Source organism: Sebastes fasciatus, chromosome 3 (assembly GCF_043250625.1).
Source record: "Sebastes fasciatus isolate fSebFas1 chromosome 3, fSebFas1.pri, whole genome shotgun sequence".
Lineage (NCBI taxonomy): Eukaryota > Metazoa > Chordata > Actinopteri > Perciformes > Sebastidae > Sebastes > Sebastes fasciatus.
Window position 1 is genome coordinate 23,481,185 of NC_133797.1, and position 17,833 is coordinate 23,499,017.

Below are 17,833 nucleotides of genomic sequence, written 5' to 3' on the forward strand. Positions count from 1 at the left end.
TGCCGGCACGGCTCCGTGCGCAAGAGAACTCCGCTTTCTCGGTCAGTATAGCACGGACTGAGCGATTTATTGCTTCAATCGACTACATTTACCATCAACACTGATTGGACATCCACATAAAAAGGTGGTTAATATTTCCTTTAAAATGGAAATACTGAACATCTGCAGTTCCATAACAGCTGGGCAAACCAGTGAAAGCTTCAATAAAACTACCACGGTGGTACATTTTACCTTTAAATGACTTTTTTGGTTAAGCACTTTTTCCTCAGTCAAGAACCAACTTTCAGTCTCAAATATAGGTCTTGTTTATGTGTGCATCAAACGCGAATATCTTATGAGCAGCAAATGTGACTTAAACACCGAACCACAGTAATTATCAAGTTCAAGAGAAGCTTTATTTAAACTTGTGTAAAATTAAACCATCTTTACAATGTATGCATATTCAGCATTATGTACAGGAAAGACATCTAAAATACATGTAAAAAGAGTAAAAGGAGTAAACTAGAGGAAGAATGTGCATGATGAAGACGTATTAACATGGTCCATTTCTCTCCCGACAACATAGATATGAACAGACAAAACTAGAGAAGCAGACCAGAGAGGCTTTTTCCATGAAGTCTTAATGCACAGCACGCGGCTTTAGGTATCAAAACACGACTGACACATGAACAAATGCAAGGGAGAAATCTGGGGATTTGAACACTTATCCATCATTTCCTCCTCGTCTCATTTAAATGTACAGGGTTGACTTGTCTGCAGCCGTCTTAGGTTACTTCAGCAGGAACATGTTTGTCAAGATTACGCTTCAACAAGGAAGTTAAGATAAGAATTCATGTCAACAGCAGGAAAATAAGGATAAAAATCAGTGCCTGAGAGACTGACATCGATGTACAAGGAGATTAATTTTCATGGTACAGCCTCAAAGATGACAAACATCATTACACTGAGATCCCTCCATAGAAACACAGGAGAATTTAAGGGTCTGTTCCGTCGTCCGAGCCGACCGGCTGGCAGACAGGAAGAAGTGGCTGGTGATTTAAAGACAGAGACAGTGATTGAAGGCTGTGGTGTACAGCGGTCTAATGTGCGGCGGGTGAAGGCTTGCTGTCCAGCAGTTTCTCCACCATGAGCTTGGCGTAGCGAATGCGACTGGCCAGCTCCTTGGTGCAGCCAAACTCCTCCAGCAGAGTAAGCTTGTACGTGCGGAACTCCCGCTTCTCGTCGATGTAGGTCACCGCGCCCATCAGCGGACACAGGATCAGCTTGGTGTGGTCCTGGCGGAGAGGGGGTTAATGGAAACACAAGGGTCAGCATTTGTGGGGAAAAACAGAAATTGTATTCAACGGTTAATGCCGATCACGCAGACATATTTCCAAAGTCGCAATAAAAATCACAAGAGTTTTGCTAGAGTCGCAGCGCTCTCCCGTGATCTCCATTGTTTAGTGTAAGGTGGTCATAAAAGTCAGTCCAAGTTGTCTTAAGTCGGTCTTTTTCACGTCTCGCCCTTCTCCCGATAAAAAAACAAGTTTGGCATCATTGTAAGTTCAATGACGCGAGCATTGTCAACAACCAATAGGTGCGCTCTCTCCAGCACCGAACAGGAAGCACCAAACGGGTTAGAAAGTAAACATGGAGAAACTGGTGGGGTGAACAAAAGTGACTCTTTGACATATCCTCCCATTTGTACCATGATAGAGGCGGAGTCCCGCCCCTTTCGGAAAAAATATGTACGGTAGTCAACGGCAAAAGACAAATATTTTTTTGGTCCCGTTTGAATTACGACATGAATCACACATAGGATGTTTGTCAATTTAAAAGATAATTTTGCAAGTCAAAAAAGTCTGTTTGTCGTGGGATCATTTAGTTTCGTGTGGAACCGCTCAGTGAACTACATCTCGTCTCACACCAACACTAGCTAATTTAGCTATGACCAGGCACAGATGTAACATTATCTTCCCTGATGTGTTTTATCCAGCGACTCCCGATCTTTTTATTAGCCGGGAAGAGAAAGAACAAGCAAAACCCGTTGCTGGTGTGAGTACATCCCAGTACCAAACACAATAGTCGTAGCTACAGAGAGAGAGACGTCCCTTACACGACTTTTGGGTGTGTAGTCTTTCTAATTACGTATTTTCCCAGTCTTATACTTCAACATTTTCACAACAAACTGCGACTTTTGACTTGCAAAATGATCTTTTAAATTGACAAGCATCATGTGTGATTCATGGCGCAATTCAAAAGGGATCAACGAAATATTTGTCTTTCGCTGTTGACTACCGTTCATATTTTTTCTGAAATAAGGTCCCATGGTGGGCCACCGGAAGGGGCGGGACTTCACCTCTCTATAGAGTGGAGAAGGATAGAAACGGCAGCTCTCGAAATCCCCGGTGAGTATGCAATATGCTATAGCTAGCTTTAGTAAACTCACTGTGGATTTTAAGGGCTGCAGCAATTTCAGTCCACTTGTCTCTCAACAGTTTTTCTTCTGGTAAATTTCCACCAGGAGTAGGATGTGACATAATCACAAAAGGAATCTAGTTGTAGTCTTGTAAATAGCGGTCTGACTAAAAGCTCTTCAGATGAGAGTGTGTGTCGTCTCCGAGTGTATGGTAGGCATTATGCTATTAAAAAAAAGACACTGGTGGGAGAAGACGTGGTCTAACGTGTCTAACCTGGAAGAAGTTGATCTGAACGGTGCCGTTGGTGAGGTGCAGGACGATGGCGCTCTTGGTTCGGAACCAAAGGGAGAGGTAAGGCAGCCTCGCCAGCTCGTCTCCGTCCCGCCGAGCCATGTTGGCGCCGGCCTTCAGCAGGTGTTCGCTCATGTAGTTGCGGAAATATTTCAGCAACGTTATCTAGATGGGGAAAGAGGACACGTACGTAAGAATCCACACCGTGATACGGATCAAATTAAGTGATGATGAAAAAGTAAGTGGACAGATTGAGGGAATGGAAGCAATCATTCCTACAAATTATTTTTTAATTCATTAAATGTAATGAAAGGCTGGAGAAGAAAAGCGTCGAGTTGACTACTGACCTTCTTGTTGAGAGCGCTGGGGAAAGAGCGCACGTTGAGGTAGGATTCAGCTGCCGTCTTGTCGATGTACTGCAGACTGTCTCCGTCAGTGTACATGATCATCCGTGTGTAATCGTTGAAGAGGACACCCACGCTGTTGTCACACAGCTGGTAGCCTGTAATACACATTGGATGAGGATACCTTAAATTAATTAGAAATTTTGATATACTGTAGTTTTACTGTTTCAATTCATCAAGACTGTTCTCCGTTTGCTGATTATTTGCTCTTCGTGGAGGCATGCAAGAATTCAAGGGTAACACGGGGTGAGTAATTTATATACAAATGGTCATTTTGTGGGTGAAGTATTCCTTTAATGTTATCAAAATGTCTGCTGGGAAAAAAAAGGAGTATTGGATGAGTTTGATTTGCAACATCTGATGCATCCAGATCAAACTACGAGGCCTCAGAACAGATGTGAAGGACAAAGCATTTTTTGTAACTGTTACCTACATACACCTAAACTGTACAATAAAATTATCCTTGCCAAATTAGTGTTGGTTTATTGAGAACCAAAATAATTAAAGAAAAAAAATGATTCTTGTTCTATATGACTTGATGGATGACAAAGAGGTTTCAGAGAAGTGTCCGCCTAGCTGGCAGATGGATGTGAAATCACAGTGTAATGCTTACCTAGTCCATATTTGTCAGAGTAGTCTACCCATTTGCTGATCCAGAAGATGGGAACACATGCAGGATCCTCTGCCTCTTCTGGAAACACAAAACGGAACAAAATGTTCAATGTAGATACGAGCACAAAGATTATCCTCGAAAATGTGCAACATTGAAACTAAAAGGATTCATCTGCTCTCACCTTGGCAGACGACGGCCTTCTCAGAGGGCTTGGCGGCAATGATGCTGTTGAGCTGCTGCAGCATGTCTTTCAGGTGGTTCTCTGCGGGCTCAGGATCCCTAAAATACACAAGTCACAACGGTTATAGACATAAAACGATGACTCTGGAAAAATGATGTGACACAAAAAGCAATTTTGCATTGTCACACGTTGGCTTTTTGCTCATTTTAAATTCTAAGCCAGGCTTATTCATTAACACAATTTTGAACAGATAAAAAAAAATGTGATTAATTTGCGATTAAATATTTCAATCGATTGACAGCCCTAGTTTTTATTTAAATAACCTGCTAACATTCTAAGTTTATGGGTGTTTACATTGATTATTAGAAGATCGTCATTTTATTAGTAGCCCATTCATTAGTTATGTCTTGCTAATCACAGAAATACAAATTTTGTTCAAATGTTTAAACTTAAAAAGGCTGTTTAAGCAGAAGGACTTTAGGAGGGTAAAACTGAAAAAAAAAAAAGATGTTAAATGCTACACTGTTTATTAAAACAGCAACACACTAAGATTAAAAAGGTGTATGGTTTTCACATACATTGCTAGTTTGCAGATCGGACATAGGAAATGTAAATGTCCAGCCCCTAACCGTTTCTCAAATCTGGCCCTTCTAAAAAAAGTAACTGAATCAGCCTGCTGTAAACACGTCCATCTCAAACATCTCTCACCTTTGCAATGGCTCATCCTTCCCGTCCACCTTCTCTGTCCCCGCTGGAAAGAGAAAACCAAGTCATTAACACTATATCCTGTGCATTCAAAAAAAGCCAAAATAATTTTAAGACGTAAAGCTTCTTTGGTAATTTGTAGTCAGGCGTTTACTGGGACCGTTACCTTTGTTGTTAATAGCAGTAAGCGGGCGTCTCTGGCTGGGATCCGTAGCGGTGGAGTTGGCGATGGAGAACCGCGGGGGCACGGTGAGGCAAGTAGTGGGCAGACGTACGGGGATGTAGCCGGATGTGAAGTACTCCTCCACCTGCAGCTCGGCGATGGTGGGCCTTTGGGCGGGATCGGCGTGCAGCATCCGCTTGATGAGAGAGGTCGCCAGCGGGTTGATGTGCTGCAGAGAGAGTCGTAGATTCAGGTTAGGAAATGAGATAAACAACACGTATACACATTGGGTGCTACATTAGTCCAGCCTACCCAGGGGATGGTGTAGCTGTTCTTCTTGATGCGGTTGTAGGTCTCCTTCAGGCAGGAAGTCTCAAATGGAGGTTTACCCACCAACAAAGTGTACCTGAGAGGAAACGGGACGGTGAGGAGGATCAGCTGACTGAATCATGTGAATAGTGCAGTGTTTTCATGTACAGCAAAAATAGTGTAAAACTGTAAAAATGGTCAAGTGTCTCCCCGGTGTGTGCTTGTGGGTTCAGATCATAGACTGTATATAAAGATGGACAACATTACAGCTCCCCAAAAGTGAAGCCAAAACATCTGGATCGCCCCCTGGTGGCCGGCTGCAGTATAGGTCAGAAATCCTGCCCCCCAAATGACGGAAAAATCTCAAGATGGCAGCTGCCGTAATCGGGATATTTTGGCTTCACTTCTGTACAGTGGGAGGAAGTGGAGACTTGTTGTCCATCTTTATACACACAGTCTCTGGTTCATACTTACAATATGCACCCGAGTGACCAGACGTCCACTTCATAGCTGTGGCCTTTCTTACAAAGCACCTCAGGTGCAATGTAGTTGGGCGTTCCACACAGGGTCTTCTTCCTCTCGCCATCAAACTCGATCTTCGTGGCCAAACCAAAGTCGCCTGGAGAAGGAAGATAGACACGCTTTTGTAAAGCAGCAGTCTAACAAAGGTATTTGTTTTTGTGTAAACGCCCACACGGGTTTTTAAATGTGGCATTTTCCTTTTGAAAGCGTTTCACCACCTGTCAATGGAAAGAAAAACACTCATCCAGGAAGTATGGCACATTTCTGTGGTGAAGAGCTGTGCTGTGCTGTGCCCTGTCCTTTACCGCTGGACCAACAGGTTTGAATCTTGATAAATATTATCTGTATGTGTAAACACCCCAGTCTCAGGTGTGATAAAGAGGATTGGAGCTACATCAGCGATCTAAAAAGAGGAAGTTACCTATCTTGACCTCCATGTCATCATTGAGGAAGATGTTGCCCAGTTTCAGGTCTCTGTGGATGACTCTGTTGTTGTGCAGGTACTGGACCCCATTGAGCAGCTGCGTCATGTAGTAGCGGGCCTCTGGCTCCGTCACAGCCTTACGGCGCTTGTGGAGCTCCAACAGGGACTGAAGTAGAAAAAAGAAAATGTGTTAGATTTAAAGTGAAGAAAACTATGATGAAACATTTGAGACCAAGTGACTCATTTTCTTGCTGTAAGACTTTGAAAAGGCCACTATGGCAATAACGCAGCATTGAGAGGGCTGTAATGTGAAATTATTAAGATAAGATAAGATATTCCTTTATTAGTCCCGCAGTGGGGAAAGGTATATACAGTATTGACAATAAACAGTATTAACAAAATTGCACAAGTGGAAAATTCAAAAACTGACAATAACCTGATATTTTTCAGGTTGAATTTCATTTCATTCTCACTGTGCAATATCAGTTTCCACTTGTGCAATTTTGTTAATAGTCTGTTTATTGTCAATACTGTATATACTGATCCTATTTTTATACTTCCTTCTATTTAAATGGTTCATATTTTGTTACACTTTGTTTTTTTTTACTGTGTTAGCTGATGCATCTTGTTTTTTGCACTATCCCCTTTGCTACTGTACGATGCAAATTTCCACACTAATAAAAGGAATATCTTATCTTATCTTATCTTAATATTGCACAGTGAGGATGAAATGAAATTCCACCTGAAATACATCAGGTTATTGTCAGTCATTAGTGGATGGACTGGACAATGAATACAGTACAAATATTTGGGAGGTGACCATGGCAGCACAAAAGGGAAATAAGTCAGCAACAGTGAATTACTCTCTGTTCAAAACTCCCTTTGCTTTCCATGCAGTTTAAGCTGCTACCTCCACTGTGTCCACTTAAAGAGGACATGCATCTACCCAGTTACTCACTGACTCACCCTTCTCCTGCAGATTTCCAGGACAACGAAGACGAAGTCGTCGTCCTCGAAGAAGCCTTGGAAACCCACGACGTTGGCGTGGTTGAGACTCTTGTGAATGGCTATTTCAGAGGACATCTTCTCCCTCTGGTGCTGCTTCAGGATCAGCGACTTGGGCACGATCTTACCGGCGAACACCTGCTTGGTCTCCAAGTCTGTGATCTCATAGCATTTGGCGAAACCACCTTTCCCCAGGAACCGTCCTCGGGCGTACCTCCTCATGGTGCGAGGGTCCACCAGCACCTCTGGGATCTCCTTCAGAGGAGCGGATTTAGGGTCGACATGTGCCGACGACGGGATCGCCGGCTTCACGATAGCTGCACTCATTGTTGGACTACTCTTCTGCGTGTTTAAAAGAAACTTTAAAAGAAACTTTAAAACTCTTAATCTAGTCTAGATATCGATTAATCTCTCCAAAGGGTCAAACTATTGTTAACCTCAACCGACGCTCGGAAAACTCGCCTGCAAACACTGTGATTTCAAATAAAAACCAACTTTTAAAGCACCTTTTAACGTTATTCAAACAGTTAACTCAACTATAAAAGCCTAACGCATGCGAATATGCAGATTAAAAACCCTGTTGTAGACGTGAAACTAGTCGTCTGTGGGGGTTTGCAGCAGCGTTGCTCTCCGTCCTCTGCTCCTCTTTGACAACAGACTCTGGTGCAAAATTTAAAATGCTGCCTCGGTTGAAATGGAGCTCTCTGATTGGTCCGCTCGATTTGAATTCGGAGCGGCGAAGCAAAGCATCCTGGGAAAGATTCAGTGTGAAATTCAGCCAATCAGTGAGCGAGAAAGTCGTATCCTGTGATGTGATTGGCTGAATGGTGTGGTTGCTAGTTTGCTCATCACACAGCACTGACGTAGATGTACGTTGACGTGATGACGTAGTGTGAGAGGGATTTAATCTAACAGTTGTTGAGCACAGTTGATGTGGGGTTTAGTGAGGAAAGGTTTTTTAAAGTCTTTACTCAAGTTAAAGTCACAATAGCACTGAGTAAAAAATCCTCAATGTGTCTTTTAATAATAAAATGCACTTGACAATCAAAAGTGAAAGTAGACTACAGGAGAAAAGTGTGGATCCATGAGCACACTTTACCTTATTTACCTTTATATACTTTACATACCTCTGTGTATATACATATTTACTACTTCTCTATACATACTACATTCCTGTTCACACCTCTGTATATATATTTTTAGTACTTCTCACTATTACACACTACATTCCTGTTTAGATAGATAGATAGATAGATAGATAGATAGATAGATAGATAGATAGATAGATAGACAGATAGATAGATAGATAGATAGATAGATAGATAGATAGATAGATAGATAGATAGATAGATAGACAGATAGATAGATAGATAGATAGATAGATAGATAGTAACTTTATTGATCCCGGGGGAAATTCAAGTTTCCAGCATCACAGTTCCATAGTGCAAAACATGTTAGTAAAAAGGCAGTAAAAACGTTAGTAATGCAAAGTACAAAAAAATATACCAGATATAAAAATACAAGGAGATGAACAAAACTGTTAAAACTGAATATAATAGAGGGTAACAGCTGTGATACATGACTATTAAAAAAGTGAATATAGTGCAGAAGAGACTGTTAAAAATTAGCATAGTGCAGAAGGGATAAATGAAATGAAAAATGATATTGCACAGTGAGAATGAATGAATGAATGAATGAATGAAATTCCACCTGAAAATATCAGGTTATTGTCAGTTTTTTGGTGTGTAAGTGGTCTACTGGGAGCAGTGCTGGTTGTGGAGTCTGACAGCTGCAAGAAGGAAGGATCTGTGATAGCACTCCTTCACACACATTGGGTGGAGCAGCCTGTTGCTGAAATCTAACAGTTGTTGAGCACAGTTGATGTGGGGTTTAGTGAGGAAAGGATTTTTAAATTCTTTACTCAAGTTAAAGTCACAATAGCACTGAGTAAAAAACCCTCAATGTGTCTTTTAATAATAAAATGCACTAGACAATCAAAAGTGAAAGTAGACTACAGGAGAAAAGTGTGGATCCGTGAGCACAATTTACCTTATTTACCTTTATATACTTTACATACCTCTGTGTATATACATATTTACTACTTCTCTATACATACTACATTCCTGTTCACACCTCTGTATATATATTTTTAGTACTTCTTATTATTACACACTACATTCCTGTTTATATAGATAGATAGATAGATAGATAGATAGATAGATAGATAGATAGATAGATAGATAGATAGATAGATAGATAGATAGTGATCCCGGGGGAAATTCAAGTTTCCAGCATCACAGCTCCATAGTGCAAAACATGTTAGTAAAAAGGCAGTAAAAACGTTAGTAATGCAAAGTACAAAAAAATATACCAGATATAAAAATACAAGGAGATGAACAAAACTGTTAAAACTGAATATAATGCAGGGTAACAGCTGTGATACATGACTATTAAAAAAGTGAATATAGTGCAGAAGAGACTGTTAAAAATTAGTATAGTGCAGAAGGGATAAATGAAATGAAAAATGATATTGCACAGTGAGAATGAATGAATGAATGAAATTCCACCTGAAAATATCAGGTTATTGTCAGTTTTTTGGTGTGTAAGTGGTCTACCGGGAGCAGTGCTGGTTGTGGAGTCTGACAGCTGCAAGAAGGAAGGACCTGTGATAGCACTCCTTCACACACATTGGGTGGAGCAGCTTGTTGCTGAAATCTAACAGTTGTTGAGCACAGTTGATGTAAGGTTTAGTGAGGAAAGGATTTTTAAATTCTTTACTCAAGTTAGAGTCACAATAGCACTGAGTAAAATCCTCAATGTGTCTTTTTTGTTGTTTTTTTTGTAAATATGTTTTATTGATTTTCAAAGATTTTATCCCACAAAAATAACAGATACAAAACATGTATGAGTCAAACAAAATAGATATCATTCATCAGATCTGTTTACAAAGTTAAGTCCAAATTCCTTTCCCTACCCACCCACCCTACACTTCCACCCATCCATCCATCCATAAGATCACAGGTTACAGAATACATTTAGGTGCATGAAGGAAATATATACAATAAACAAAAGACAGGGGGAAAACCAAAATAGGAAAATAACTTATAAAAAAAGAGAAAAATAAAATAAATAAATGAAAAAATAAATAAAAAGAAGATAAAGAGAGAAAAAAGAAGGGGGGGGGGGTGTGGGGGGGCTGGCTGCTCACTACTGTAATATGACATTCATGTTTTATATCACTGACAGGCTCATATAGGCTCATTCTGCCACTTAATGAGTATAGTTACTTCTACTTTTGATGTGATGAGGCTACTTTTACTTAATTAAACTTTTAAATGCAGCGCTTTTATTTGGAATTGAGTAGGCTACTTTTACATCTTGAATTTCCCTCGGGATCAATAAAGTTACTATCTATCTATCTATCTACATTGTGTTATAGGTACTCTCCATTAAATAAAAGATACTTCTTCCATCACAGCTGGTTTAACAAATGCAGTAGACATTTTTAAATATGAGGCTTGTTGAATTGTTTTCTCGTCAATAAGGGGCAGCATTTACACAAAATACAGTGTGAAAGGCACATGGTTATCTTGCATATACCTACAGTACTGCCACTGCTACCATCTACTGGTGGACTTTCTGTTTCTACTTCAATTACCATCATAACTTTCAAGTAGTAGCCTGCTACTCATTCTGCAACTGCTAATAATCATCATTATCATCATTATCATAATAAAGTACCAAACAGGGTGCCCATACAAAAAGCTTATAAATGGCCATGTAAGTCCAAGTGAAACAGAATACCTGTGCAAATGGCAAATAAATTCACTTGAACTTGATGTTATTTGACTCTTACTGCAGCCCTTATACAGCACCAGGCTTATTATTTACATCACTCCTTTTGTAAAATAGCACAGGTTGCACTCCAACAATATCACATTTTTAATGTGCTGCAGCAACATCCTTTGCATGTCATAAGAAAATTGATTTACATTTTTGGAACAAAACAGACCTTTTATAGTGTATCCTCTTCCATCAGCAGCATAACTAATATCCTCTTCCTTACTGATGTTTTGGTACCCACGACAGTGTTGTATTGGTTTTCAATAGCAGATAAGTAGAGGGAGATAAGAGGAGAACAAGTGGATGAGGAGAGGGTGGATGAATGAAAGGACCATGAGATCCGTGGGCTTGTTTATCCTCTTTGTTCCACTTGAACGTGGCTTCATGCAATGTGAGGAGCTATTTTTATTTATGAAACACAGACTGATCTAAATGTTCCCTTTATGCATCCGCTGAGGCTAACAATGGCAGCGGATGTTCATCATCTTGAGGAAAGAATGAGAAAGGAAGAACTCATTTATTTATTGACCCACAATGTCAATTTAAAAATGTGAATTCTAATATTTGATGTCAACCTTTGCAAATTGTGGAGACAAGGAGAAATCATTATTTATACTCCGGGTCCCTGCGGGCACCCAATGGTTGAAGGACCTCTTTGCAGATTTTAAAGCATTGTATTTGTAACAGTGTATGCTGACTGTAAATAGCCAACATCTCACTCTAGTCCTGCAGCTAATGGAGTTCTCCGGGCTGAATTGTAGCGCTTAGACCTCAACAACTTTTTCAACTAGGCTATATCTCTGAAATCAGGATGCTTCATGTGGAGTGATGAGGGTACTGACTAAATGTTATGGTCTTTGTAAATTAGAAAGTATAAAAGCAAAGTTGAATGCTGGTATACGTCCTTTAAGATAGGGCCTCTACTCAGCAGGAGTGAGGGGGGAATAACAGAATTAATTTTATATTTTTCAAAAGACGTACATTTACTGTACTTAAGTAGCCAACAATTCGAGGTACTTTACTTGAGTAATTCTATTTTATGTTAGGCTACTTTATGCTTTTACTCATACATCTCAGAGGTAAATATTGTACTTTTCCCACTACATTTAGATATAGTTAGTTACTTTGAAGATCAAGGTTTAACATAATGATCAATATGATGCAATGCTGGTCTCATTGAATGTTTTTAAAGTGCTTCTAAAAGACTTGGAAGCAAGCACATTTGGCTGTAGATACCTTATGATTCTGTAATTTATTCTTTGTCTTCATTTTAAATTGTAATGTCTGTTTTATGTCTGCAATCGTGTAACTGTGCTTCTGCCTAACTTGGCCAGGACACTCTTGGAAAAGATATTTTAAATCTCAATGAGTTTTACTCCTGGTTAAATAAATTTTAAATAAAACTAAAAAAAAAATGCTTTAGATTATATTACAAAATTAGCTTTACTTCAACCAACTACAATATAAAAACCTGCATATACAGTAATGTATCCGTAATTACAGGGGAGAACAGGGAGTGTCGTGACAATGGGTTAGTTATAACACCGTCTGTTTGACCAATCAGAAAAGAGCTGCAGTGAGGTCATCAATATCATAGCCTATACACTCCCATTTGTTATTTGAGCTCACGGGAGAAGTGGCATAATGTTAAGGTGTCCCCATACTTATTATGACCTCATGCAATAGTTTATTACCACTCCTGACAGTATTGTTGAGCATTCACCTGCAGAGAAACAGATGCATGACAAGTAGTTGCTTTGCAAACATGCCAGAAAGGCTGCAATTCATGCCAAAAGACCTAAAAGTGCCACAGACGGTGAACAGGACCATATTAAAAGATGCCCGGCAGTTGCAACCATGTGGCTCAGGTTAGTCCGTCTGCAGGTTTGTCCTATTTAATTCGTTCCTGTCTTATTTGCTCTCTTATATTAAACAGGAAGTACTGACCTTCTTCAAGGGCAGAGATAAGAGATAGAGCAAACTAATGCACGCACACAAATGCAAGCTCACATTGACAGATTATCACAGTATCTGTTTGCCCACCGATAGCCACGTCCAGCCAGATAGTGTGAGTCAGCAGCAGACAGAGGGGGAGAGTTTTGGTCTGTATCTTGTGATAATAACGGCACGCTTCAGGAGGTAACAATGAGAAGGTTATCTAACAAAAACCATTGATGGCTTTATACAAATCAGACTGGTACTTCGTAAAGCTACCCATCTGTTGTGCTATCAATCTGTTTGACCACTAAGTGCTTCTCAAGAAATCCATGAAGGTGTGGTCCACTCAGGCGGTGATCATCAGGCTGCGGAAATGATCTACAAGATTTCTGAATGCTTAAAAATTCAGACCAAAACTACGACATAGCTTAATTCCAGGGTTTTTAATAACAGGAAGTGTGCAGAATATGTGTGCATATGTGTGTTTGTATCATTACAGAAAACCTTCCATGACTACATGATGATAAACATGACTACATGTGTCTGTATCTTGGTCGTGTGTGCATGAATGACCATCTCTTTATGACCGCCAGACTTCAGGCTGTGAGTTCCTGGGAACACAATAACAAACCCATGTGGGGATAATGGACACAGAGCAAAACCAATAAGGGAAATGAGCCAAAGGTATGGCCACCAGGTAGGTTATAATCTACAGTATGACATTTTAAATCAGTTTATGATGGGGAGTTTTACAGGTGACACATGTTGAGGTCTGAGAATGACTTACAGTAAGTCACTAATGATTACACTGGTGGTGGACTGTAACTATTTAGTACAATTTTAAGGCAAATAGTGTCATTTCTAATCCACTTAATTCAACATTGACAAAAAGGTGATTGTTTTTGTTGAAGTCCATTTTAAAGGAGCTGGAAAATAGCACACTTGATCAATACTTTAGCTTCTAATTAATTGTTTTTACTCAGCTAGTTTTGTAAAACTTTCTGATTATGCATCTTTAGAGGATCTTATTTATAATCTTCTGTACTGTAGCATGTTATTTTATATATTGTAAATACATAGCAAATAACAGAGTAAAACAATAAACATAAAGAGCACATAATAGCAGTACAACAAAATGTGAGAACAGTGAAAACAGTAGTTAGAATTAGTTGCACCTAGATCAGATACAACATAAAAATGCTGTTTATACAGTAATGCACCAGTAATAAATAATACAATAGGTCTAATATGGATATAGCACTGACTGAACAACATTTAGGGGGATCTATTGGCAGAAATGGAATATAATATTAATAACCGCATGTTTTCTTTAGTGTATAATCACCTGATAATAAGAATCATTGTGTTTTATTTGCCAATAATGTAACCTGAACATTCATGCCATTAAAGCCTTTGAATTTGAATTTGAGAGAGAAAGAGAGGGAGAGAGAGAGAAAGAGAGAGAAAAAGAGAGAAAGAGAGAGAGAGAGAAAGAGAGAGAGAAAGAAAGAGAGAAAAAGAGAGAGAGAGAAAGAGAGAGAGAGAAAGAGAGAGAGAGAGAGAGAGAGAGAGAGAGAGAGAGAGAGAGAGAGAGAGATGATTGGTGGAGAGTAGAGGTGGTCAGCCTATAAATAAGCATGAAAAGAGGAGACCCAGAGTATCACCGGAGCGTGCTGTGTTCATTTCGCCGCCTGTAGTCGTCTATTCTCGGGAGGACCAGCTGTCAGCTCCGGTCCACACACACATACACACAGACCAGTCCAGCATGTCTCTGTCGGGTCGTCCCAACACGGTCCGGTTGGTGTTCCTCGGTGCAGCCGGTGTCGGTAAGAGCGCACTCATCCTCCGGTTCCTCCACGACAGCTTCGAGCACAAGTACACGCGCACAGTGGAGGAGCTCCACGTGCTAGAGTACGACAACCCCACCGGGGGGGGCTCCGGTAAGATGCGTCTGGAGATCCTGGATACCAGCGGCAGCTACTCCTTCCCGGCCATGCGGGAGCTCAGCATCCGCCACAGCGACGCCTTCGCCCTGGTGTACGCGGTGGACGACCCGGGCTCTCTGGAGGAGGTGCGGAGGCTCCGGGACGAGATCCTGCAGCTGCGGAGCGGCAGCAGCAAGAGCGCGCCCATCACCGTGGTGGGCAGCAAGGCGGACCTGAAGGACACCGAGGGTCGCGTCCTGCAGGCGGCTGACGTCATGGCCACGGTGGAGGACGACTGGGGAGCAAACTTCGTGGAGGCGTCCGCGCGCACAGGTGGGAACACGGTGGGGGTGTTCCGCGCGCTGCTGCAACAGGTGAACCTGCCGCACCGGCTGAGCCCCGCGGTGGCGAGGAGGAGAGACACGGCGCCCAGCATCAGACCCGCAGGCAAGAAGAGACCACCTCTGAAGAAGAACAACAGCTGTACTCTGTCATAGGAAGAACAGCTGGATGATGGACTTTGCAGCTGGACTGCTCATGCTCAGGTGTTGCTGGTCATCACAGTATACTCTATACTTGGTTGGTCCAGAGGTGGAAAGTCGGAGGGAAAGGTCCCCCATGAACTATTATGAAACTTTACTGTCTCTGGAAGTCTCAACAGTAGTACATTCTTCTGTACTGTTGTTTGTATATATTTCATTGTTTTTATTGGATTGTTTTCCACTAATTGGTTAGGGGTTGTTTCTGCACATTTTGTGTACTTCTTGTTGTTGTTTAACTTTTGTTGTATTTTTAAAATTATGTTAGTTTAGATCTTTCTTCCCTTTTTTGTTATTGTTTTTTTCTCCTGGGGTTGGGGGGAGGTCCTTTGTATAAGCACAGGATTTTGTGCAGTTTTATATATATGTGCAAATAAAAATAAATAAATAATAATAATTAGGGATGCACTTTATGTGTTAAAGATACCTTTTTTTTTATCTTGAATGAGTGAATAAAATATTTGTTGTGACTTTTGTTTGCTGTTTCATACATTTCAATGCACTGCACCTCAAGCTTAAAAACGTTGACTGAGTGTAAGAGTATTATTAAAGTAGAAGTAATACCACAGGGTTAAAATAGTCTACTCCATCACAAGTAAAAGTTCTGCTTTTACAATTTTACTTAATTAAGAAAAAAGCATAGAAGTATTAGCTGCAAAATATACTGTAAAAGTATTAAAAGTGCTTGTAATGCAAAACGACCCCTGTCAGTATGATAGGGGAGACCGGGGATGATTCACCTTTTGTTCAGCCTCAGTAACTCAGTGGTTGTTTGTGCTAGGTCTCTCAAACTTTGATACACGGTACCCATATTTCTCTACTACAAATAAAACTCACGTCTGTACTTCACAAACACACATTATGTGAGTGAATGCCAAATGCAAAGAGTTCTCTTGTTACAACCTAACCCACTATACTGGGTGGCGGTTGTAACATTTGCTGGGGATAGCTGTGACAATAACAGGTTATTTGCTGAAATAATATCCCCCCTATCCAATTTATGCAAGAACTCTATTGAAGAATAAACAGTTTTGAATAAAGTGAACAATTTAAAGTTACAAAAAAAAAAACCTTTATTTCTTATTAATTTTGTAAACCACAAAAGCGTTTTTGAGGTCGGCTGGTGGCCCACAGTTGGTGTTCAAGTTCATCCCAAACATGTTGGATGGAGTTGAGGTCAGGGCTTTGTGCAGGACAGTCAAGTTCTTCCACAACAAAACTGATAAAAACAATTTCTTCATTTACCTGCTCTGCCACTCATTTTTTGGGAAATAACCAAACAAAGTTACAGGCACACTAAAATGTAATGCTGTGATAATAACATTTCTAACAGGAACTAGCTTAAATCGACACTAAATTGCCCGTATGTCTGAATGTGAGCTTGAATGGTCGTCTGTCTCTGTGTGTCAGCCCTGTGATTGTCTGGAGACCTGTCCAGGGTGTACCTCGCCTTCGCCCAATGTCAGCTAGGATCGGCTCCAGAGTAAGCGGTTATAAATAATGGATGGATGGTCTAGCCTAAACCGTGAAGAACAGAGATGTCCACATACTTTCGGCCATAGTGAAATCAAAATCATCTTCACATCATGCACACTAGATGGCAGCAGTAGACTCATTAGGACATTAGCTGACAGTCAGGTTAAGAAGTTATGCAAACACTGGAAAATCACTGGTGTCATAACTGTAGACTCACAAACGCACAAAAACAAAGAAACTTCACATTTTGTGTCATGCCCAACACATTTAGTACGCGTGTTATGAGTGACTGCCTCATAAAAATATTAATCAAACTGTTTTGGTCACAAAAGCTCATACTTGACATTTGAAATAATTTAGTGTTTTGAAAAAAACTGGCTTTACTAGCTTTTTCTTCTAACCACTTACAATCTGAGCAAACTCCCTCCACTGATGAAGACTATGAGATGTGTGGTCTTTATTGTGTCTCTCTCTCTCTCTCTCTCTTTCTGTTTCCAGTGCCACCAGAAGCTAAAAGTTTTCACCTATCCAGTAAGATATTTCTAAATCTTCTACCACTTGGATTGTCCTAGACATTCGTGGTCCCAAGAGGATGTATCGTAATGACTTTGGTAATCTTCTGACTGTTTCCTCTAGCGCCACCATGAGGTTGACAGCTGTGGTTTTAAGTGAAATATCTCTACAACTATTGGATGTATACAGATATTCATGTCCCCCTCAGGATGAACTTTAAAATGTAAATTTGTCAAATAGTTTGGTTAAAGACCAAATACCTGCAAAACTGATGACATTTCCATCAGCCTCAGCTGTATTTTGTGTTAAGTGCGAACAAGCCCATTTTTGCAAGCTAACACGCTAAGTGAACATGGTAAACATTATAGCTGTTAAGCATCAGCAGGTGAGCATTGTCTTTGTGAACATGTCAGCATGCTGATGTTACTTAGCTCAAAGAACTGCTGTGCATTTAGGGGGATCTATTGGCAGAAATGGAATATATTATTAATAAGTATGTTTTCATTAGTGTATAATCACCTGAAAATAAGAATTGTTTTGTTTTCGTAACCTTAGAATGAGCCGTTTATATCTACATAGGTAA

The 17,833-nt window shown here is 40.4% G+C and overlaps 2 protein-coding genes across 2 annotated transcripts; one reads left to right on the forward strand and one right to left on the reverse strand.

Moving 5' to 3' along the window:
• Nucleotides 1–373: 373 nt before the first annotated feature.
• Nucleotides 374–7,679, reverse strand: plk1 (polo-like kinase 1 (Drosophila)). Its single transcript, XM_074629718.1, has 11 exons — nucleotides 6,978–7,679; nucleotides 6,009–6,177; nucleotides 5,540–5,684; nucleotides 5,069–5,162; nucleotides 4,760–4,985; nucleotides 4,597–4,639; nucleotides 3,889–3,986; nucleotides 3,708–3,785; nucleotides 3,038–3,192; nucleotides 2,673–2,855; nucleotides 374–1,274 (listed from the first exon to the last, which is right to left on the reverse strand). Exons 1-11 carry the CDS (start codon nucleotides 7,341–7,343, stop codon nucleotides 1,080–1,082), a joined length of 1,752 nt encoding a protein of 583 aa, XP_074485819.1. The 5' UTR covers nucleotides 7,344–7,679; the 3' UTR covers nucleotides 374–1,079.
• A 6,595-nt stretch (nucleotides 7,680–14,274) lies between these two features.
• rasd3 (RASD family member 3) lies at nucleotides 14,275–15,591 on the forward strand. The gene has a single exon (XM_074631356.1). It carries the CDS (start codon nucleotides 14,563–14,565, stop codon nucleotides 15,217–15,219), a length of 657 nt encoding a protein of 218 aa, XP_074487457.1. The 5' UTR covers nucleotides 14,275–14,562; the 3' UTR covers nucleotides 15,220–15,591.
• The last annotated feature ends 2,242 nt before the right edge of the window (nucleotides 15,592–17,833 follow it).

Bases quoted from the DNA above. Each gene is read 5' to 3' on its own strand.
- plk1 (XM_074629718.1), bottom strand. From the start codon at position 7,343: ATGAGTGCAGCTATCGTGAAGCCGGCGATCCCGTCGTCGGCACATGTC. The intron at 5,685-6,008 runs GTAACTTCCTCT...TTCCTTCTCCAG, and splicing joins TGACATGGAGGTCAAGATAG to GCGACTTTGGTTTGGCCACG. The intron at 3,987-4,596 runs GTGAGAGATGTT...TGTGTATTTTAG, and splicing joins AAGGATGAGCCATTGCAAAG to GGATCCTGAGCCCGCAGAGA.
- rasd3 (XM_074631356.1), top strand. From the start codon at position 14,563: ATGTCTCTGTCGGGTCGTCCCAACACGGTCCGGTTGGTGTTCCTCGGT.